Below are 24850 nucleotides of genomic sequence, written 5' to 3' on the forward strand. Positions count from 1 at the left end.
GTGAGCTCAGACTCCACAGCTCTCCTCTCGGGAGCAGACGCCTCAGAGAGACGCCATGCCCCGCTCCTGGGCAGACACACGCCATGAAGCTCCGACCCAGGATGGACTAGGCTAGAATCTTCCCGGGAAGACCGGTTCTCACAGATTATTAGAGATGGGTTGATCGGGATGTGAGAATTAGCCTGTAAGTGCTAGAGCCAAAGGGCCAAGCAGTGTTTAAATGAATACAGTTTGTGTGTTGTTATTTCGGGTAAAGCTAGCCGTGCGGGAGGCTGGGGTGCTGGGGACGCAGCCCCGCCGCCCGTATTACTACAAGCAGAAGCAGAGCAGTGTGCAAAACCTACTCATTTTTTTTTTAAATAGACATGCTTCAAGCAGGTGAAGGGGCCCACCCCAGGACTCCAGAGTGGTAACCCTGTGCTCCCCTTTTCCCCTGGCAGCCCAGAAACCCGGTCTGCACAGCAATGACAGGAACTGGAAATGAAGCCCCACCAGAGAGGCTGAACCCCACTTTATCTGACCACTCTCATCCATCTGCACTTCTGGGATCTGGGCAGCTTTTCTCTGTGTGCTTCCATTTCTTCAGCATGCAAAGACGACCAGCTATATTTTCTTAAAGACGATGATAGGCTTATTAATAATGACGGTTGTACTCCACGAGAGACAAGTCAAAGGGCCATGAGATTCTGTTGTAGCAGAGCCCAACTACCTAATGGCTATAAACGTATTGAAGCTCGACCAGAAGCCTCCACAGGCTCACATTTAAACTCCTGGTCACCAGTTAAGGTGGGCCTGGAGGTAGGGTCTAACTAAGGAAGTGAGGCACTAGGGGCAGGCCTTGAGGCTAGGCTCACTTGGGCTGCCTCACTGGCTAGTCTCTCCAACCCCTCTTTCTCTTCCCTCCCTTTGCTTCTCCTTCCTTCCTGACTGCAGAGGCCACATGACCAGTCACCTCTCCCCTGCCACCATGCCTTCCTTTTCTGAGTTGATCCCCTTTAGCTGTAAGCAGAAACAAACCCCTCTTTCTTCCAGTTGCTTAAAGTCAGTAATTTGATCCCCACACTGAGAAAAGGAACCAATACGAGAGAGAGTCTATTTCATCCTTTCCCCCCATTTCACAGATGAGGAAGCTGGAGCACAGAGAAATTAAAACATGTGCAGGGTATACAAAGAAACAGTAGTCACCCCAGGATAGCCCATGCCATGCCTGGTACACTCACACACACAGCAATCACCCAGGATAGCCCATGCCATGCCTGGCACACCCACACACCCGATACACCCCACCACCACCAGAACGTAACTGTCAAGTTAGAATATAACAACCAGGCTGATCTCTTTTCCCAGGAATCCCCACTGGGATATTATCCTGTTGCCTTTACTTGTTGAGCTTTCCAGAGGCCAGGCAGCTCTCGCTGAGAACTTCATTTCTGGTTAGATGTGTTTTCTCTCATGAGACAGCACCAGGGGTCTGGTGTTTTTAGGAGAGAATATGCATGAAGGAACCTTAAAAGCAAAAAGAGCCAGGGCACATGTGGTCACCATTAGGTCCTTAGAACTGTTCAGGGCGGCCTGCTTCCTGAAAGAGAAGCCACTCACCTGCCTGTACCTGAGAGAAGTGACTATGTTGCTTACCTGCATATCAGAAGATGCAAGGCTATCTAAGACATGTCCTCACGCATCAAGAGCGGCAGTCTACCTAGGATACCTTGGCTCAGTATACCAAGGGCACCCCCAGCTCACTCAGCCTCTGGTTGAAGGGCAGATTCCTAGGTGCTCTATTTGGGAGATTTCATTCAAGTAGGCTTTGAGTCATTCCTGTGTCTATATTAGCAAGCTAGTCAGACGTCCTGCCAAGCACATGCAGCCTGGGGACTGTCCCTAACAGCTGCTAGCTGCAGGTGGCAAACAGTGACTTTCTTTCACTGTTATTCAGGAACAAAGTCAATGAAAACTTTTAGTTTTCTCATTTTATTTTATTTCTTTTAGTGACACCATGTTGAGCGGCTTCATGCTGACCTGTCAAGGTAACTCTGCAATATTCTTGCATTCTTCCACAAAACGTATTAGTCATGGCACTGTGGTTAGTATGGTGACTGTCAGTGACAGCAGGCAAGCATTTGAAACTGTTTTACCATGACACTTTTTCAGGAGACTCGAAAGAATGAAGCCATGACAGGAACCGCGACAAGCATTACTGAAGGCTGGCAGAGTGACAGGCATTGTGCTAAGAGCTCACGGGGAGTCAGTCTTCAGAAGCCGCTGATACAGGAGCTACTAGAATCTCGTGTTAGAGATGTGATGGTAACTAAGGTACAGGGAGGTTAAGTGGCTTGGTCAGGGTCACACAGCAGAAAGTAGGCAAAGATCATCTGACCCTCTCCTGCGATTCCTACAGCCCAACTCTCGACTGCAAACCACCCCGCGACATCCTTCCCTTGGCAGGTCCACCTCATACTCTTTTAGAAGACTTTGTTTTTATTTAGAAATTTAGCTCCAGGTCCTATACCATCAATTTACCAACTTGTCTAAGCATCTTTGAAAGTCCTCCCTCTTCCTTCCTTATCCTTAGGAATGACATCATGCAGAGCTAATATGCAGAATACTTTATACCCCTCAGGCTTTATGCTGCTTTCTCTTTCCATGACACTGCATGTGCCCCCCAGATTTGTGCGTTGAAACCTCAGTCTTGACAGGAGGGCATGAGGTGTGCCTGCATTGAGGGTGGAGCCCTGCAGTGAGTTACTGTCATCAAAAGGGTAGGGAGAGTATGCTGGAGTGAGCGTGTGGCAGTTAGGCGTGCATGTTTCTCTTGCACAGTGACCCAAGCTCAACTCTCACAAGTCATGTTGGGTAGCTCACAACTGCTCCTCTCTCTTCTGGCTGCTCTGTGAAGTATGCTCTTGTACACCTACATATACACACATACACACACACATACATGAACGCATACACATACACATACAACTTATAAATAAAAACAAAGTCTTTAAAAGGAGTGTGAGCTGCTTAGTTTCTGCCAATTTGACACAAATCTTGAGTAACTTGGGAAGAGAAAAATCTTATTTAAGAAAATGCCCCCAATGAGATTGGCCTCTGGGCAATCTGTGGAGCATTATCTGATTAATGAATGACAGAAAGGGCCCAGCCTAGTGTGGGCAATGCCACCACTAGGCAGGTGGTCCTACAGGGTAATAAGAAAGCAGGCTGAGCAAGCCGGGGCACAAGCCAGCAAGGAGCGCCCCACCACAGCCTCTGCTTTAGCTCTCCTGGCATCCGTGACTTCCCTCATTGAGTGTCTGGCCTAAAAGCCGAAATAAACCCTTTCCCTCCCAAGTTGCTTTCTGCCATAGTGTTTTACCCCTGCAGTAACAATCCTAATGAAAACAGGGGCCAGGAACTCTGCCCTCACGCCTGCCAGTGAGGATGTGATACAATCTGCCCCTGGGAAAGGGCCTCCCTGGAGCCCAGCCACATGGGTAGCCTGAACCTGACTTTCACCTCCAGAACTATATGTAAGGCATACTCTTCTGCTCTTTATGCAATGAGACAATGGCACTTTGTCCCAGCAGCCTGAGTGAGCGAGACAACACCTTTCTCTTCCAGGCCCAGCAAATACAGCTGCCATCTTCAGCAACACTCTCTGCATGTCTCAGGAAAGCCCAGATATCTCTCTTCTGGGGTCTCACAGCACTCAGCATGATCCTGTCCCCAGTACAGGCCACTCCCACTGCAGATGTCTGCTGACTAACTTAGGACTTAGTTGCGTTCACTAACTCTACGGACTTAGGCTTCCTGTAGAAGGTTTCTTTGTTCAGCATTTACCTCTAGCATCATCCAGTGCCAAGCGCACAGTAGGCTTACTATAACCAGTTTTTAAGGGATACAGGAACACAGTGTAGCAGTGGCTGCAACAGCTTGGACAATAAGCCACTCAGCTACTACCACATTCAGACCACAGCCCTTTCCCGTATGGGCTGCTCATGCTGAGGTGCATCTCTGTGAGGCCCAGATGCTTGCAATGGTACCTGTGGACCAAAGATCCCCGAAGCCCGGGAGGACCATTCTTAAACAACACTGCTTTCCAAGCTTCTCCCTGTCATGGTGAAAAGGCCTCCTACAGCCCAGCCACATGGGTAACCTGAGCTTAATGCTACCAGAGCATCCATTGCCCCGTCCTTCTCCTCTTCCTTGTCCTCCCCTCTCCTTCCTGACTCTTCCTCCTCCTCCTCCTCCTCTCTGTCTTCCCATAAATGCCCTGCTTACTCCGCAGTCTGACGACTTTCCTAGCCCCTTTCTAGTACCACCCCAGGATGGCTCTTGAACACTAAAAGCATCTTGATGTCTTCAGTGGCAAAGGGTATCATGACTGCTGCCCAAAACACACCGTCAAAGCTGAGACAGGCAAACAGTTTTCCTACCAAGTCCCCTTCAAAACCAATACTCTGGCTACCATGGACCAAGAATGTTGACATGATTACAAAATTCACGTCCTTGAACCTAACCTCAACATGATCGTGAGCTGTGAGGATATGCCTTTAAAGGCTACTGTGAATAAGGGAACCTTAAAAGCAAAGCCAAGAGCCAGGCCACTAGTGGTCACCATCGAGTTACTTAGCACTCTTCAGGATGGACTGCTTCCAAGGCCAACATCCTCGCTGAGATTCCACTCACCTGCCTGCACCTATATCATTCACATCAGTGGGCTCGCTGGATAATAAGGGAAAAGCCTTTATCAGTGGGACTGGTGCCCTTCTAAGAAAGGACAGAGGAACATGGCCACCCTTTCCACCATGTAACACAGCAAGAAAAGAAAGCTACACAATAATCATGACCAAGGCCCCACCAGCAAGTCTAATATTCAGATACTGACATATTCAGTCCTACACTGAGATGCTAGCCTGATCTCCAGAGCTGGGAGCAGTCAATGTTTACTACACCCGCTGATGGGGAAAGTGGTCCATGCGCAGTAAGACCCAGCACACTAGGAGGACTGAAGGAAGAAGCACAGAAAAGGCAGAGTTCTAACTCCATGTCCATCTCAAGAGAGGCTCCAGATGGGTTCAAAGGGCAGGAGGAATGGGGACACAACACCTAGGCCTTAAAGCACAGCCCCAGCCATTACTGCACTGCTGCACTGTATAGAAAGACTGTGAGCAGCAGGGAATCCCTCTGCCGTACCCTGCAGGCATCTTCACACACTCTGCAACCCCAGCTAAGCCGAAAAAAACCCCTCTGTCTGTTCTGTACAATTCATGCAGAGTTGGTCTCTCTCCCAACTCCTTGCAAAGAGAAAAACACACAAGTCTGTTCACCCCACCTCCTTCAGGAGCCCAGTAAGCTTCCTGGGCTGTGTACCTGATCTTAAAAGGAGAGGCAAAGAACCCTCCCACCTGCCAAGAGACATTAGGAGGCAAGTCAGGCTTCAGATCCTACACCCTTCAATCCCAAACCGAATCAGGAACACTGCCTGTCTGCATCCCCACCCTCATCCTCCCAAAATAAAGGGCCTGGGCGGCAGAAAGAAGCATCTCAAGTACATGCAAATGCCTTGATCCCAAGGAAGACAGACTCTGTATTTTAATTCGGAATCCATCTGAAGCTGTAATGTTCCTGCCACACATGAAATATGTGTGTGTCACCTCTTTCTGTCCCTTCCCTCCCCACCACCAATTCTAGAAAACACGACAGGCTTTGATACTTAAGACACTGCTGACATTTTATGGGACTATGCCAAGAGTCGAAAGTTCCTGAGCTAATTCCTGAAGAGAGGTTCTGTTACCTTTTGACTTCGAGGCGCTCCACTTCCACCTGTCCCAGTCTAGACCACCAGAAAACTAACTTTCAAGAATTACTGCCACAAGACTCTAGCTCCACCCTCCAGTCCCACCCCACGCGGGACATGCGCTGTGTGCTCATAAGCAATGATCACGAGCTCTGGTCATATCCAGAAGAGAGCACCCATCACACTCCTCCTCATCCTCTGGTTCCCGGAGTCCTCTCAGATTCTCTTCCATATGTCCCCTGGGCTCTGGGTGGAGTGACATCGATGCCCCATTTGGGCCAAGCATTCAGTGGCACCTATTATCAGCACTTTGAGAAGTTATAGGTTCCCACATTAACCTCTGCCTACTGTAAAAAGACTTCTCTGATGACGGCTAAGAAAAGCACACGTCTGTGATTACAGACAGTTTTAGGGCACGTCCATTTGGTTGGTCTGTAACTTACTATGTAGACCAGGTTGGTCTTGAACTCAGAAAGATCCTCCTGTCACTGCCTTCAAATGCCAGGTTAAAGGTATGGGCCACCATGCCAGACTAGCCACAAGCTTTTGATCAGTTCTATAGGTGCCTGATGTGGGATTTCCCTCTGTATGTTGTGATTACCATTAATGAATAAAGAAACTGCTTTGGACCTATAGCAGGGCAAAACTTAGCTAAGTGGGGAAAACTGAACCGAATGCTGGGAGAAAGAAGGGCGGAGTCAGGGAGAAGCCATATAGCCCTGCTGGAGCCAGACGGAACTTTACTGGGTAAGCCACAGTCACGTGGCAATACACAGATTAATAGAAATGGGTTAAATGTAAGAGTTAGCCAATAAGAAGCTAGAGTTAATGGGCCAAGCAGTGATTTAAGTAATATAGTTTCTGTGTGATTATTTCATGGCTGAGCAGTCAGGAAACAAACAAGCGGCCTTCCTCAGGTGCCAGACCCAGACACGCCCCCTGGAGTGGGAGAGAAAGGAAAGGAGGGCCATGAAGATAGGAGGGGGTTGGTTGCAAAGAAGGGAGTTAGTGGTAGTGGAAAGGGGTGAGAGAGTGTGTGGGGGGGGTGGAGTAATCACAGTACATTGTATAGAGTTTTGATGTTGTAAAAATAAATTACAGACTCCCTAGTCATGTGACTGCGTTATAAAAATGCAGCACATTATCTTTGTAAAATTATTTTTTCTCAGTTCTAGATTTAAAAAGAATCCATTAAGCAATTGCACATGAACTGTGTCACAGCCCAAAGTATGAATCTGAATTAAAAAATAAAAATAAAACGCTCTACAGTCACAGCCCACAGCCTAACGCAGGTCCGCAAGAGTGTCTGGATGTGCCAAAAAAAAGAATTTTGTTTCTCTGTTGTGTGATTTTGTAGTCATTTAAATTTTATCAGCAATTACCGGGCCTGTTACCACTCACTACATTTTGCAGTTACAGCCAAGTCCTGGTAATTGGGAGCATGCCCAAATGACAAGCGTCCCAGATGGACCTGGCCACCCTTATTCCAGACACCCTGGAATGTGAACCCGACCCTCAACAGGATTCTCTCACAGGCAGCACCATGCTGATAGCAGCAGAGCTTGCTGGGAGTGGGAGGGGTGAGCCGGGATGAAGCAAAAGGATGGCTGACCACAAGATGACTCCACACTGCTGAGCTCCCGGCTGGTGACACTGCTGCCGTTTAAACTGGAGGTGCCACGACAGGTCCCGAAGGACAGCTTCCACCTGGGAGAGATGCAGGAAGCTGGGAGGTTCTTGGTCAGATTTTAGTACATCGGTCCAAGCCCCCCTGTCATCACCAGAATAGGGCTAGAAGGGCATGGGCAGGGATATGAGACAAGAAGCTTTGAAATAATATTGATGATGATGATGATGATGATGATGATGATGATAAAACTGTGCACAAATTAGGATATTCTGTGACTAAGGAGTTGGTCTTCTCAGAATGACACCAATGAGGAAAGCCCCCTGGCTTTCTCACTACGCTCCTGGAAGCCTTAATTCCACAGACTCAGTTCATCTTCTTCCATAACCAGAACCTGGACCTTCTGTCTCAGCTCCAAGAGAGAACTGGGGATTCCAGGAGAAAGTCACTCTTCTCTTCGTCCAGTGGAGATGGCCACTGGGAGCTGGAGTGTCAGCTGTGGACATGCGGTCCTTCACCTGGGCCTGAGCTATGCCCACCTCTGGGCACTCCCTACCACATGTCCAGTTATTCCACCTCCAGCATATGGCTCTGTAGAGGAGAGAAGCTCATTTTTTTCCCGTGTGCTATCTCTCTGAAGATCCATGGTGGTTTTCAAATCAAACAGTTCACCTTCCTTAACTTAGAACCTGAGTAATTAACCAGCCTGCCTTTGATGCCTGAAAGAACAGGTGGGAACCTACATTAAAATTCTCTGGCCATCCTACAGACCTCTTCCTACAGGACACGATGTATCCCTGGGGAAGGGAGAGCTAAGGAAGTCGACCATATTGAGTAGCAGATGGGTACATGGTGCCCACACCTTCCTGTGTATTCTCCCTCTGCCCCACTCCAATTTCACAGTCAAAAGCTGGGGCTACAGACAGGGAAGTGGCTAGCCAAGAACAGGTGCAGAACCTACACCAGAAACATGCCTCCTCTGCCAGCCTCCTGTGCCGATGCCTCCTCTGCCAGCCTCCTGTGCCGATGCCTCCTCTGCTGGTGCCTCCTCTGCCAGCCTCCTGTGCCGATGCCTCCTCTGCCAGCCTCCTGTGCCGATGCCTCCTCTGCCAGCCTCCTGTGCCGATGCCTCCTCTGCCAGCCTCCTGTGCCGATGCCTCCTCTGCCAGCCTCCTGTGCTGGTGCCTCCTGTGCCGATGCCTCCTCTGCCAGCCTCCTCTGTCCATGCCTCCTCTTGTCAATGCCTCCTCTGCCAGTCACAGCTCATTCAGTGCTCAGCAGCAGTAGCTGATGGAAGAGGCTTTGGGGCTCCATTTTTGTCCTCCCAAAATGCCCATGGGCGCTGAAGGGACACCAAGGCAGTATACCCAGGTACCATAGATGCACAGGATGGCGCAGGATTTGACACAGGCCATGTGGCTACACAGCAGGCCTCTCCCACTGTCCATGACAACTCCCGTCCTATCAGCCCAACACCCTCAGGAAGGCAGATAGACATGGTGGATTCTGCTGGGAAATGTTCAACATCCTTGGCTGAAGCATCAAATACTACCAGTCCAATGTGTGGCTGACGGCACAGCCAGCCTCTTGTCGTAGCTTGAATAGGAATCCCCCATGGAGTCATGTGTTTGAATGTTTGGCCTATAGTGAGCAGCACTAATAGGAGGTGTGCCTTGTGGGAGCAGGTGTGGCCTTGTTGGAGGGAGTGTGTCACTGGGGGTGAGCTTTGAGGTCTCAGTTATGCTCAAGCCACACCCAGTGAACAGTTCACTTCCTGTTGCCTGCAGATGTAGAACTCTCGGCTCCTTCTCCAGCACCATGTCTGCCTGCACGCTGCCTTGCTTCTTGCTACGATGTTATGGACTAAAGTCTGAAACTATCAGCCAGTCCCAGTTAAATGTTTTCCTATTCAAGAGTAACCATGGTCATGGTGTCTCTTTACAGCCACAGAAACCATAACTAAGATGCCACTGCTCTGTGTGCCACTAAGCACTAAGACACCGTGACAGTCATTCTAGGGGCCCGTGTTTTCCGACTCCATCAGAAGTATGGAGGGGACTATCCATCTTACAATCACAGCCCCCTTGAAGGCCTTCACATGAACAAGAAGCGGAAGTGGGATAGACGGCAAATGGGGAGTTTTTGCTAAGTGCAGATTCTAATGTCGAATCTCTTTTTTCTTTTTCTTAAGAAAGCCCGATAACCCCAATCTTTATGTGTGAGCTTCCAGCTTATAAACATTAGTAGCTGGCTCATATTCTTAGTGTCCTGAGCAAGGCAAACACACTGGACTTAAAAACCCTGATCGGGCTGGGACATCCAGTTGCAGGCATCCCAGAGTGTAGGCAGGGCTGGAAAGCAGCAAGCTGGTGACAGTGTCTCATCTATAGCACCCTGCCTACCCGTGGCTGTGAAAAGCACAGCTTTGCCAGGCTGCCATCCTCACAAACTAGCACGCTGAGTGCCTACTCACCACAGAAGTGGAGAAGCCAAGACGTTCCAGATGCTAGAAGAAAGAGTGTAATAACCAATTTAAGTGTATTTATATGTAGTCTATCCTCCATGGAGAACACACCGGCCTCAACACTTGGGCCTTGTACTTCTAGCCTCCAAATCTGTGAAGAGCACAGGTCTGCTGCTTTGTGTCACCCACTCCATGACAGTGCATTCTCGAAGTCCTAAGAAACTGATATGCCCAGGGAGTTTAGAAGCACTTTGCTTTTTTTTTTTTGGTTTTTCGAGACAGGGTTTCTCTGTGGCTTTGGAGCCTGTCCTGGAACTAGCTCTGTAGACCAGGCTGGTCTCACAGAGATCCGCCTGCCTCTGCCTCCAGAGTGCTGGGATTAAAGGCGTGCACCAATTGCTGGCATTTTTTGGGGGGGGGGGGAGATAAAACAAAAACAAACAAACAAACAAAACCTACCAGGAACTTTTTAGAAAAGTTTGTAAGAGATAAAAGATTTATGTCAAGCCTGACAAGCTGGAATTGTTATATTTAGGTAACCAGCAGGGCCTACCTAGGAGCGAATGATTCTAACCTGAGCACTAAGAATCTTTCCTCATGATGGGCTGGCTCTACAGGCATGAAAAGCACATGTAGGGTAGAAAGAGAGGGTGGCGGCAGCAAGCATTAGGATGGATTAGACAGTGTGGGCGGTGGCAGGTCTTCCCAGGTACAGGTGACAAAGCAGAAGACCACCACCCAACCCCACGTAGGTGTTAAATGGCGCGTGGCTCCAGCAGAGCTAAGGACAAGCTGACTGCGGCCACGCTGTCAGTTGGGGACCGACTCCAGGTTCACTGAGGCTGAGACTCTGGGAGGAAGGCAGAGGCGGCACCTCCAAACCTCTCCACCCTCCCAGCCACCCAGCTCACCTCAGCCTGCAAGCACTTGTCTTCTTCTCTGGCACCAGCTTGGGTATCTGGCCGGCTCTCTGGAGTGCTAGGCTGAAGGGCATTGCGACACTGGGAGGTTAGAGACTCCCTCCCATGAAAAGACAAGGCGGACCCAGGAAATAAAGCGAACTCTGGAGCACAGCCCCTCCCTCGTCCTGGAGTGTAGACCGTGAGGGGCAGGGACACGTGGAGGCAGTGGCCCACCACACCATGTTCATGACAAACCTTACCAGCAAATCAGGTAGAAGAGCCCCCTAGAATTTACAGAGAGCTGCACTCAATACAGGCACGGTAAGGGGCTTACACACACCTGCTTACTCAGGAGTGGATAGTACACTATTGTCCCAGGGACAATACCTATTGTATAAGATCAGCTCCTTCCTGCTAGCTACACCATGTAATGAATGTTTTAAACATGCCCTCTGGGAAGGTGCACGGCGGTCTCATCTTATGGATGAGTAAGTGGGTGCTGAGAATAGTACAGCAGCACCTCGATTCTGAGGAGCTGCGGGACTCCAGCATGCTCTGGCTCCTAAGGCCTTGTTCTGAACTATAGAATCTACAATGCACCTTTGGGATGGAAGAACTTGAGGATCTGGACACGACTGAGTTACCAGAGGTATTTAAACAGAGAGAGAGAGAGAGAGAGAGAGAGAGAGAAGCCAAATAGGAAAGAAAAAACACACAAGTAAATTCACGAGTAAGAATAAAACCAGTTACTTTCTGGGCCACTGTAAGGGCCACTTCTGCTGTCAGAGGCCTGACTCCTTCAGAAGCCTGTGGAATTCAGTACTTCACTGCAGCTAGCCAGAGTCAAGGCCTGCGGGAATAGGGACACTTTACCTGTGACCCAGTAGATACTCAAGCAGAAACAGAGAACAGGGCTGTCCCTGAGATATTGGGCAAGCATGGCGTCCCAGTAAAAGAAGACCAGTGCCCACCGGTTCCAGGTTGGCCACAGGAGTACTAGTAGCTTTAGTGGTCCCTGGAAATGAGCCGATTCCTTTCCCAGGGCGGCCATTACAAAGTTCCACAGATGGAGTGGGCTATGGAAACAAAAGGCTATTCTTCAGAGGCTGCACAGCAGGATCAAGTGGTCACCAGAGCCTTGTTCCCCAGAGATCCTGGCTAAATTCCCTCCCTCACCTCTGGGTGGCCTCTAGGGAGCACCTCGGCGTTCCTGGCTGGCATCTGTAGCACCCCAGCCTCTCTCTATCCCTGCTGTCAGGAGAGATTCCTCCCTCATTTCTTCACAGTATCTTCTTGGACACCAGTCAGATTGCAACAGGGCTCATTTTACTATCATGTGACCTCATATTAACTACTCACATCAGCAGTGACCCCATTTCAGGTTAAGGCATGTTCTTGGTCCTGGGACTTAGGATCTAAACACACTCTTACGCTCAAATCACTGAGAAGGCAGAAGCCAGTGCCTGAGAAAGTCCTGTCTCACAAGTGTAGAACATATGCGCATTTCTAGGTGACAACTTAAACCACAAAAGTGGGGGGGGGGGGGGGGCGCCCAGTCCCTAGCTGGATTGCTGCACTGGGGTGGCTATCCAAAGTTCCTCAAGCTGAAAATCTTCAACAGCAGACACGTATTTTCCCATAATTCTAGAGGACAGATGTCCAAAAGCCATGTATACGCAGAGCTGGTGCTTCTGAGAGCCACGGGAACAGCGTCAGGCCTCCCACCTTGGCTTACAAATCTCCCTGTGGCTTTCCGTCATTTTCTTCTCTTCAGATCTGGAATCAAATGTTCTCTCTTGGAAGGACTTCAGCCGTGATGGTTTAAGGCCCACTCTGTGATCTCATTTTAATTCAATTACATCTTTGTGATGTTTAATTGTGATTGTCAACTGGGTCAATAAATGCCTGGGAGCTCAGTAAAGCACACTTTGGGGTTCATCTTGGGAGGGTGTTTCCAGAGAGCATCAGATCATGCGTTCTCTGACTAACCAATGGATTGATCCCATGACAGATTCAGAATGAACATGATGTCCTTGCTAACAGAAGTGAGGCTTAGCTTGAGGAGCTCACTGCCTCCTCTGTATCTTGCCTCAGCTCTTCCTGTATTCTCTCCTTTTGCTTCTTGGTCACCATGATGTAAAGTGTGCTTCTCTGCCATGCCTTCTTCATCACGATGGCCTGAACTCTCTGAAGAGATGAGCGATAAACCTTCCCTCCTTTTTTTTTTTAAATATTTATTTATTTATTAGGTATACATTATTCTGTTTTGCTTGTATGCCTGCAGGCCAGAAGAGGGCACCAGACCTCATTACAGATGGTTGTGAGCCACCATGTGGTTGCCGGGAATTGAACTCAGGACCTTTGGAAGAGCAGGCAATGCTCTTAACCACTGAGCCATCTCTCCAGCCCCACCTTCCCTCCTTTTTATACTATCAGATATGTGGTCACAACAGCAAGAAAAGTAATTAATATACTCTATTAAACTCTAACACCAAACAAGTTGAATCCAGAGGCAGCATGCCTTAGGATTTCAACTTCAGAATGTGGCAGGTGTCACAACTTGAGTCAAAACATTGGTGGTGTGGCAATTCTGTTTTGACACAGCTGAAAGGGAAAACTCGGTTCTGCTGTACCTATATCCCACAATTCATTGCGAGGTCGCCTGTCTTCTACAGCACACCAAAGGTCAACATCCTGAAGCATACAGCCCATGAACAGGCCGATCCCCTGATCTGTGGGCCTCTGGAGCCACTAGACGGTACCACGGTGAGCCGAGCAGTGGTGGCACGTGCCTTTAATCCCAGCACTCTGGAGGCAGAGGCAGACTGATCTCTTGAGTTCAAGGCCAGCCTGGTCTACAAGAGCTAGTTCCAGGACAGGCTCCAAAGTTACAGAGAAACCCTGTCTCAAAAAACCAAAATGACAGAACCTTGGTGAAACAGCCAAATTTCTGTTCAAGTCTGGAAATTCAAACACCATAGAACCCTGTGTCTGCTCTGTCTGTGCTAGCCCGGAAGCAGATGGTTTAAAAGAAAACACTACATGTGGTGCCACCTAGAGGCAGAAGTCTAGGACAGAGGCAGAAAGAAAGGAAGAGCCCCACCCCTTACACTTCTGGGAATCCGAGGTCCAAGCTTGCTGCTGAAACTATCTCAGGGGCTCCCACCATCATCCCTGAGCAAGGTGTAAGCAACAGCTGGGAACGGTGAAGGCAAATGGAATTGAAATTCCAAATCTGCACCGACTTTCCCATGCCGGTGGTTTTGGAGATTCCTTAAAGTGTTTTCACTTGACAAAGTCTTTGACCTCTTCTTCCACGTCCTACTGGGTAGACGTGCATGCACCCCTGAATAATGATAAAAGTACCCATGCTTGACCAAAGACACTAGTCCCAAGGAGAAACAGGCCACCTTGTAAAGGTGAACCCCAACATTCAAAATCTCTCCCCAGCTTTGTTGGGACACAGAGGTCAGAGGTAGAGGCCAGCCCAGAACAGGAAGGTCTCCAGGCACTTGGCTCCAGATGTTTGCATCTGCTCTGTCACTGCGAATGGCCCTTGGCTTCCCAGAGAAGGTTTCAAGGACTAAAGGCCATCTGAAAAATCATTACTGGAGAAAAACATTATTGATGCTTTGAACCTTTTCCCCTCAAGGTCTGATCCTGAATGCCCCCCATAAACCCAAGTGTTAATGTGTTTGTGGCAGGATTAGGAGGTAAGGGAACCTTAAGAGGGCCCAGGGTATGGCGGACAGTTAAGAACACTTGCTGTTCTTCCAAAGGACCCGAGTTTGATGGTCAGCACCCATGATGGGCAGTTCACATCTCCAAGGCTCTGGCCCCCACAGGTAGTTGCACACATACAAACACACAAGCACACACATGCACACATAATTAAAAATAATAAATCTTTAAAGAGCCGGTTTAGTGGGAGGCCTTTAAGCCACTGGGGCGGTGTCCTTGAAGGGGACAATGAGACCCCAGACCTTCCTCCTCATTCTCCTTTCTGCATCCTAGTCATAGGTTTTACTTCACTGGGTACTCTCCCACTCTCGCATACGATCTTCCACAGGCAACCGAGCCAACGGGGATTAAAATCTCCAAAAGTGTGGGCCAAAATAAACCTCATTTCTTCATAATCCAAGTATCCCCTTGTATTATAGGAATGTCTATTAATTACAACAAGCGCAGTACAGGTAACAGAATGCACAAGATCCTATTAATCCAGCGAGCAGACACCTACAGAAGGTAAACAAAAGACCCCGGCAGTCTCTGATGCAGGAAGGCTAGGGGTTTTAGTTTCTGGAAAAACAGGCAAACTCTGTGTATTTGCTCTGCCTCTGTGATAACAGCTCCTTTCCATAAAAGCTTCTGTGACAACTAATGAGTTAATAAGATATAAAGTGTCTGGTTCAGTACGATCCCTAGGACGCTCCGGCATATACTCACTCACTGTTGCTCCCTCACGAGTGCGCTCATGGAGAGACTGCATTTTCCTGCAACGTATCTCTCTTCATTTTATAACAAAAAAAGCAAAAATTGAATAAAATTATCACTAAGGGCTATCCACCAACCAAGAACAGAAATACACTAGAAGCATAGCAAAACAAAACCCCTCCCAGCTCAGGGAGGGAGGGTCGTAGAAGCATTCTGCAGAACAGAGCCTGTTGGGCCCGGGTGAGAACTAATTTTAGTTCATCAACAGATACTTCACAAGAAAATACAACTAATAACTAAAGGTATAAGCATTCTAACTTGTTAATTAAAAAAATTAAAAGAATGTAAAATACATGCTCTCAACTATTAGCCAGGAAGAGGGAGTTTATTTTAAAGATATTAATCAGCGCTGCCAAGACTAGAATAAGCCCCAGACTTCACTCCTGGCCAAGGAAAAGGCAACTGTTGCAGACCTTCAGCAAACCAGATGGGCAGTCTGTGGGCAGAGGCAGGAAACGCTCCCGCCCTTCAGCGCAGTCACTTCAGTTCTGAGAATCCAGCTCTTGGAAACGAGAAGCGAGCCATCCCCACCACCGTGCCCGCAATGCAGTGGAAAGCTGAACAAGAGTAACACAGAGGGCTGGAGGGGAAGCTCAGAACAGACACTTGCTGGGCATGAAGCCCTGGGTTCAAACCCAAGGAGTACCACAAAGCAAGAGTAAGGAATAATAGCATATCAATAATGTGATAACAAATCAGTGGATTATTACCAAGGCATTAAAATGATAAAGAGATATGGAAAAACAGGAAGATGGTAGCATGATACAATGTCATATGAAAAAAATCTGAACCTTCATGGTGATTACAAGCAGGACAAGGCCTAAGTGACAGCTCCTGAGCTTCTGAGCGCAGATAACAGAGATGGGCTCTGATGTGGTTCCTTTGTCCTCCTCTCCCTCCCCCTAAATTTTTACAATATGTGACTATTTTTTCACCTCGATGATAGAAATCCTTTTTATTTTCCAAAACATCTTTCTTCACTGCAGATACAAAAGAGCTGATCACTAGACTTCTTCCCACCACAAGATGCATCTCCAGGCTCCTCCTGACCTTTAAAAAGGGCAAGGATTCACAACCTCTTTTCTAACACATGATCTTCTCAGTGCCAAAATGTCACGAACCTCTGGATGCCATGACCTCTCAGGAGTGACGACAGGCAGTTGTCTCAAAGAAACTTCTTTCCATGAAGATGGCATGGGTTCTACACTTCCTGCTCCCAGAGAAAGCGATTGTTCACCTCAGCCCTCAGCCCTGAGCCACCACGCATTTCTGTCACCTACATAAGAAGTTTCTTAAATGATTCTAAACAATGAGAAATAAAAGCCAAAAGGCTGAACAGGGCGGGAAAGATGGCTCAGTGGTTAAGAGTACTTGCTGCTCTTTCAGAGGACTGAGTTTAGGTCCCAGCATCCATGTCAGACGGGCTCACAACCATCTACCTCCAGTGCCAGGTATCTGATGCCTTCTCTGAAAATACCTGTAGTCGAGTGTACTATAGCCACATGCAGACATATATATCTACACATAATTAAAAATAAAGCTTTTTTAAAAGTAAAAGAAATGCAATAGAGCATGGCTAAGTTGCAGTGCGTACACTTTCACAAAACAATTATAAATACACAAACACACAGCTAATGTTAAATCTAAAAAGCAAGGCATGGGCTGAGGAGAAGCCTCATTGGTTAAAGCTCTTGCCATGCAGAGGTAAGGACTGGAGTTCAGATCTCCGCCAGTAACTCCAACCTTGGAAGGCAGGGAAAAGAGTAGCTCAGAGCAAGCAAGCTAGCTAGCAAAACTAGCCATGGTGTACTTTGGATTTAACTAAGAGAGCCTGCCTCAATGAAGAAGAAAGAGCAATGGAGGGTGATTGTAGCATCAACCTCAGGCCTCCATACGTGTATTTATATACACACCATACACACCTGAAAATGGAGGAAGAAAAAGAAAGCCACACAACCACACCCTTATGACAACTATTGAACATAGTTTGTGCAGACTGCCCAGTCATTGTCACACTCTTATAACAACTATTGAACATAGTTTGTGCAGACTGCCCAGTCATTGTCACACCCTTATGACAACTATTGAACATAGTTTGTGCAGACTGCCCAGTCATTGTCACACCCTTATGACAACTATTGAACATAGTTTGTGCAGACTGCCCAGTCATTGTGCTTACACTCGTGGCACATGGGCACCGGGATGGTGCTTTTGGCACACACCTTCCAAGACATCACCATGGTGCTCACAATTAGAAGCTTTCCTGTTCCCGCCAGGCAATGGTGGCTTGCCTTTAATCCCAGCATGTGGGAGGTAGAGGCAGGTGGATCCCTTTGAGTTCAAGGCCAGCCTGGTCTACAGAGTGAGCTGAGAACAGGCACCAAAGCTACACAGAGAAACCCTGCCTCAAATCCCGCCCCCCAAGAAAGAAGAAGTCTTCCTGTTCCCATTTTGAGAGGACAAAACTGGAGTCCTACCTGGGTAAAGAACTTCCTTTAATCCCATCACTAGTTTCTACATTAGAATATTCTGGGAACTTTTCTAAGATCACATGCTCCTCCCCTAAGGATACAGGAGAAGACCATGGTTGAGTCTAGATCATCATCCTCTAAATCTCACACCCAGTTCCTGGACTGGAGAAGACTACAGAAGAAAGTTCAAGTTCAATTTCTCTTAGAAAAGGGACTTTCCCCTTCCTTTTATTGTCTAAACATTCAAGAGTTGTTTTCTCATTTAAAGCAAAAGCTGGGTGAGCAACATGTTTATAGGTATAGTAAAAAAAAAATTAATTACGTCTGGATCAAAAGACTAAGCAAATGCCTGTTGGCTCTCTACCACCCTTGGGGAGAAGAGCAGGATGGAGGATGGCCAGGAATGAGCCGCTCCAAACCAAACCCAACAGCTCCAAGCAGCTGCTGGCACAAAACCTTTTAAAAACATTTTCTCTCCACCATTCTTCCCATTTCTTCACGAATTCTAATATACTCTGCTGCCCCCACGAAGGCTGGGACTTCCAGAGAAGTCAGTAATGTCACAGCAGCTACCGACAGAGGTGGGGCTGGCCTAGCTGCGAATCCCGCATTCCTTTACAGACCCTGGGCTCAGTACCGCTGGCTAGCTAATGGCAGTCTGTATCCACTGCTGTTCAGAAGCATGCAGTGCCCTGAAAACAGCAACTCTGCACTCTAATAGAGTGTTTAATGCTTTAATGCTCCTTATAGCTGGGCATAAGGAGCCCAGCTCACACATGCCATCACACTTGAAACTCAATTGAGAAATGCTGGATTTCTGGAAGTTTAAAAGTTATGCTAGAAGCAAGAAAAGAGACCTAATACATCTAAAAAAAAAAAAATCAGTTTAGGAAAAAGGAAAGGAATAATAAGAAGAAGAATGCATTGAGCCTAGCAATTTAATGAGAAAAATCACACATAACAAGAGTTAATACAGCCTCCAAGTCTCCCCAGGTTTTGCCTCCCCAAGCCTCCTCTGAAGAGCAGAAGCAGGCATAAAGGATGCTGCCCTCCATGCTGGGTGAGAAACCAGCCTCAGCACAGGCAGCATGTCTGCGTGAGCACACCGTTAGCGAGTGAGGATCTGGCCCCTGTGGTGTTCCAAACACAGAGCTCCTTCCTGGGCATCAACAGACAGAACCTCACACCCCAGAACAGCTCTGCTAAAAGTTCACGTTCTGATCCTCGCCGTGCCTTGTCCTCAGCTCGCTCCCGGAGCCACAGCAGAGCCAGAACAGAATCCTCCAGACAGAACATGGCCTGCTCCCACAGTCTATGAATGAGCAGAGATGTATGGCTCCATGGCAGTCGCCCATCAGACGAGCCAGGGCCACACCTCCTAATGCTGCCTATCTGGCAGGATGCCAGGGGGATGACCTAGAGCCAAGCTCAGTATGCTGGGATCAACTCAGAAAAGGAAGAAAAGACTACCAGGGCAGGGAGGATGGTCTCTGGACAACCCAAACCCTCTACTGTCCGAGTTGCCACCTTTCCTGGGGATTACCCTCAACCCAGATCTAATGCATGCTTCAGGAGCACAAAATGGACAAGAGGCTAAAGGAGGAAGCGGGGTGGGAAGGAGCACAGAGGCCATACCATGCTGGCATTCCTCAAAGGGGGATAGTCCAGTGAAGGCCCAGGGCACAACCATCTCCATACAGAGAGGAGGTAAGGAAGCATAAAGACATGAGCTGAGAATCTACCCAGTACAGGGCACTGACATAATCCTAGCCCTCACAGAAAACTGAGCGAATTCTACCGCACATTGACAGTCTCCATCTCTCAAGATATGGTTCTTATTGACTGAGAGGTACCCCAGGGCATAATGCCTGGGCTTCTGAAGGTGAGGGCAGCACCCAGGAGAGGGGGGGTCTCCTGCTCACCCAAGCAAGGGCTCTTCTACCATATTACACTTCTGCACAGACCACACTGCTCGAAGACAGAGGGAAAGCTGGCCCACCAGCTCACAGCAAACAGGGCACAAGTTCCAAGCCTGGCTGGACCTCCTGCTCTTGGCCTGGAATTCTGCCCTTATCCACCCCTGCCCATAGCCACAGGCAGCCACTCACGGCATTCCTTCTCGTCACTCTTGTCGAAGCAGTCAGGCAGCCCGTCACACTGCCAGGCACCCGGAATGCACCGCCCGTTGCTGCACATGAAGTTACCTGGGATGTTGCACTCGTTGGTGAAGTTGTTCCCAGGGAGCAGCTGGCTCTCTGTAAGAAGGAGAGAACAGGTAGTCAGAGGCACAGTGACCACGGCCAAGGGCCGGAGCCCCGGCCTACTTGGAAAGACTGGTGCTCAGCCCAGGGGAGACTTCCACTGGCTATCTTTGCTTTTCTGGGCCTGTTTCCTCACCCATGAGATGTACTTAGACCTCGGCCCACCTCAGTACAAAGATGCTGAAGAACTAGCTGAGGCGATGCAAAGGAAGCATTTGGTGTCTAGCATCTAACAGGTGCTTGTCTTTCTCATGAAGATCTATGCAAAATGGGCTAAAGAGATGACTCAGTCTTTAGGGCACTTGTGGCTCTTCCTGGGGACCAGAGTTCGGTTCCCAGTATCCACATCTGGCAGCTCACAACTGTCTGTGACTCCTTCTTCTGGCTTCCATGAATATCTGCATACTTGAACATACACACACACACACTCACACACACACACACACACACACACACACATAAAAAATAAAAAAATATTGGTGAGCAAACGCAAATGTTCTTTCCTGGCCAGCAGCAACAGCTAAAATTTAAAGTTTCAGATAGGAATTTGCACTGGACCTCAAATATCCTCAGCAGTGCAAGCCTCCAAAACCTCAGACTCACGGTCCCTACAATCACAGAGTCCTTGAATTGGAGCCAAGTTGGCAAGAATACCAGGAGATCGTTTCCCTCCAGGAAATAGGATATCTCCTCGATGTACCAATCAATCTGCCTGACGCTGTGTGGGTAGGAAAGGCCAAGATGAGACCTGGACACAGGCCTGCCAACCCCCAGGAGGCTGACCGGACCACTACACTTATCCAAGAGTTGCTGGAGATTTAGAACCAAGTCCCAAGGTTCAGGTTCAAGTCCACTGAACAAACATAAAATGCCAAGGGCCCTACCCAGCACAGCACCGCCCTTAGGAAACTAAACGTGATAGCAGGTAAGGGGGCGGGTACAGACCGTATCCACCTTGAGCCATGGGGGTGGATTTTCCACAGAGCAAACATCTGATAGGTCAGATCAAGCTGAGCCAGTGTGATTAAAAGCTAAGAGATAAGGAGACAGCTAGAAGCAAAAATGTTCGTGGGAAATGAGAAAAAGACCAGTCCGCCAGGCCCGCACAACTGTAGCTGCAACTGCCTCGAGTCATTCAGTAAACACGCACTAGGCATTTACGACCAGACACTTATGCTGTGAAGAAAAGACCAAGGCCCTGTGCACACCAAGTACTGGGCTGACACTAAGGTCATGGCCTTCTAGAACTGCCCACGGGTAATGAGGTAGCGAGATTCGTGATCTTCTTTCACCCTCTTTGCCAAAGGAAGTAGCTACAGATCAGGGCTCAGAACCCTTCCTACATCCGCTCACACCACTAACCTGTTCGTTCTTATTTAGAACACCCTTCATGCTGCCGTCTCCTAGTGACCTGCTCTTCGCCTACTAGCATCAGACTCCTCTGTCACCTTCTCTCTGTGGAGTGGCCCAGCTTCCTCATGCACAAAGAAGCATGGTTGTCTGGTAATGCTACTTTCAAAGTGGTACTAACAGTACTTTCATAACCGGAGCAAGCAAGAACCAACTGGAATGGATATAGTCATCAAACAAGCCCTGGTACCGTCAATACCCTCTTGGAGACCATCTGCTGCTTGTCACTAAATTAGCAACACACACACATGTTGCTCTTCAGAAACGAGTTCTCAAAGCTCATTCCAAGAGGGAAAGCTACAAGCAAAAGGTTCCACTCAGCCCAAGTAGATCACAGCCCTTACCCCTTGCTCGCTTTACTAGCCCTGCACGTGGCCAGTCCCTCTCTATCACTGCAGCTAGGACTCGAGCCCACGCAGCTCTAATCTGCCTGGCCATCACCACTGGCTATAACTTCCAACTCAGCCTCCTGTCTAAGAACCTGCCCTCCCAAATCTCAATCTGTCTTCTGGACAAAAGAATCTTCCTAAACAGCACACAGACTGTGACCTTTTCTTACTTTAAAAGGCCAGTGAATGAGGGGTGGGCTGGGGAAGCTCAGTTGGTAAAGTGTTTCCTGTGCAATCACGAACTCTCCCGAGTTCAACCTCCAGAATCCACACACACAAAAAGAAAGTCTATGATCCCAAGAGAAGTGAGAAAATAGAGGAAATAGGTGAACTAGGTGGACAGATCTTGAGAAGCAACAGGCAATGTTTTCCTTAGCTCTGACCTTCACTCACACATCCATGAATACGCATGCATGCAGACGCCCCCCATACACACACAAAAACATACACATTTGTGCACTTACACAGACGCAGGAAGACAAACACCCACACAGGTATTGACTGGCTCCACAGTGTTTTTTTAATTAGAATTCAAGGCAAACAAGAAAGATTCCCAGAAAGAAGTGGCCTTTTCAGTGGAGGCTGATATAAAGTAAAGATCCTGTGGATCAAAGGAACAAGAGTCAAAGACACACTGTGGGGAGGCACAGCCTGGGGCATGGGTCAGAAATAGAAGACAAGATGTTCTGATGGGCAGGAGTTACAAACACACTGGGTCACCATCTCTCCAGTCCTGCCACCCAACCCATCAGGATGCTCCATTCTGCGGAGCACAGACTCCACACAGGACTCCTCCAAAGGCACCACTAACCCTGAAAAGAGTGAGCAGTAACTTCATTACCTCCAGGGAGAAATCTGGATGCCCATGGGGAAGAACCCAGAAAGCAGTCACGGGCTGGGTTCTAGCCAGAGCTTCCACACCCTACTCCCCATATACACTCCAGCTGTTGGAGAACAGCTGCCCTGAGCATCACCAGCCACCAGGGAATTCCTCAGGGCTGTGGAATGCAGAGCTGACACTTGGTTTTGTTTGAAAATCACTTCGACTTGCTTTTGTGGAGCGAGCTCCTCGAAGACAAACCCCCTGGAAAAGTCACTACAACTGTGAAATCTTGTTCTGATAAACAGATTTCCAGAAGCAGAAAATTGGCCAGATTAGATTCCAAAGAGCTTGCTCTGAGCACATGGGCCTGACGAAAGGCTGGGTGGGCACAGAGACCACGTATCCCACCCATTACATCCGCCACACACAAATGTCCTGCTAGTCCTGGGGCGCCCTGCCTAGTGGATACAATAGCCACATCCTCTTTTCAGCCCCCTTAGGCACACAAGGGGCACCCTGCCTACTGCCTTAGGAAAGTAACATCATCGAACATAAGCACACCAGAAGTAACTAGAGCAAGAGAAGACCCTCTTGTTGACTCTGTCTTTCAAGCCTCCCTCAAGCCCAGCCCAGCTGCCTCCCTGGCCGAGTAGCACCTGCACCGTTATCTCTTGTCCCCCTTTAGTAAGGAATCTGCACAAAGGAGGATTTTGTGGGGACATAAGCCAGGGCCTGGAGACATTTTCTCTTGTCATGACTAGGGGTAAGGTACTACTGACATCTGTCATGGAAAGGCCAGGATGTGGCTTTGCACAGAAGGGTCTGGGGGGTCAAAAGAACCATGCAGCTTTGCCTGTCAGCAGGGGCAGGTGTTCTGGGCTACATTTCTCCCATCCTATCACCCACTGCCACACCGCAACACAGAACCACGCGGCTTGACATGTCAATAATGCCGAGGCACAGAAATACCTGCTTAAGCTAACCCGCTACCTAGGACTTCTCACTCCCTCCAGTTGCCTCTCTTCACAGAGTGAGCTTCTGAAAGGCAGCGGGCGGTGTCTCTGTGCCCTTCAGACAAACCTGAACTCTTGCCACCTGACTTAGAGAGCTCATTGAGACCCTGCCTCCGAAGGCCCCGCAATGTCCTTTAGAATTAGTGTCTGGATCATGTGGGGGTAGTCCCTGCCCCCAGGCTTCCAAACACGTGGCTGGCTGACTAGAGGAGTCTCAGGTTCCCCCCTGGCATTTGGGGCTGCGTTGTATCCCTCCAAAACTGTATGCTGTAGGCCTAACAGTGAGAACCTGATAAAGGAGTGTATTTCAGGACAGAATGCGGAGAGAGGTGGTATGTGAAGATGAGCTGTTGGAGCGGCCTAGTTCAACGTGACTGGTAGCCGCATGGGGAGAGGAAATCAGAGCACAGACATATGTGGAGAATACAACATGAAGACACCCAGAGAAGGCGGCCATCTGTAAACCAAGCAATAGGGACTGAGAAGGAACCAACCCTGCTGACAGCTGGGTCTCAGATCTCCCCACCTGTGGAACAAGCAAGCTCTGACATTCAAGCCACACAGTCTTACTGGAAATCTTATCCAATAGGCCTCCTCCTGCTCATCCAATAGGCCTCCTCCTGCTCATCTTTCAACTCCAACGTAAGTCATCAAATCTGCAACCCCGTCCCAGATACCCAGCCTGACGCTGGTCCCTCATTAACCCCTCTGCTCGCCTGTGCTTCGCTTGATCCCAGCCTGTGTTGGTTGGTGGCTGCTTTTGTGCTAATGTTGCCGCTAGGCAGAAAGCACCTTGACTGGTACACTCTGTTCTGCTCGGCTCTGCATCCTAGTCAGCTGCCGTTCCCAGCTCTCCCATGCGTATCTCTGACAACTCTGCAAAAACCAGGCGTGGCATTAGTGCCTGAACTGCCCCATCAACTTTCCTGCATGTTCCTAGCATGTGGGTGGGGCCTGGGCATACACTGCTCAAATAAGGGCTATAGGGGATCCGGGCCTGTGCAAGTACCCTATCTGCTTGAAAGAAGGTTGGAAATCTTCTCAGTCCAACTGCCAGGCTTCCTACTGGCAGCAACACATATCCCATCTCCATGTCTTGGACTTAAATAAAAAAATTGACCAGCATTAGCACAAAGTTGGCTTTCTCGTCTCTTCTCTTTTTTTCATTAAGTCAAAGAATCAGAAGGAATTGCCTGTTTCCACTGCAGAAC

General features: G+C 48.7%; 1 protein-coding gene across 3 annotated transcripts in view; it reads right to left on the reverse strand.

Annotated features, from left to right (window-relative positions):
* Positions 1-24850, reverse strand: part of Ldlrad3 (low density lipoprotein receptor class A domain containing 3) — a 239583-nt gene that overhangs the window by 142218 nt on the left and 72515 nt on the right. For 2 of the 3 annotated variants that reach the window (XM_041679274.1, XM_041679273.1), the window contains exon 2: positions 19852-19998. In XM_041679274.1, coding sequence (XP_041535208.1) covers positions 19852-19998 — 147 coding nt within the window. The remainder of the gene's footprint in view (positions 1-19851; positions 19999-24850) is intronic. The other variant, XM_041679275.1, reaches the window with a different exon arrangement.

Source organism: Microtus oregoni, unplaced genomic scaffold, assembly GCF_018167655.1.
Source record: "Microtus oregoni isolate MIOR12 unplaced genomic scaffold, Mior012 000031F_ref0000149, whole genome shotgun sequence".
Classification (NCBI taxonomy): Eukaryota; Metazoa; Chordata; class Mammalia; order Rodentia; family Cricetidae; genus Microtus; species Microtus oregoni.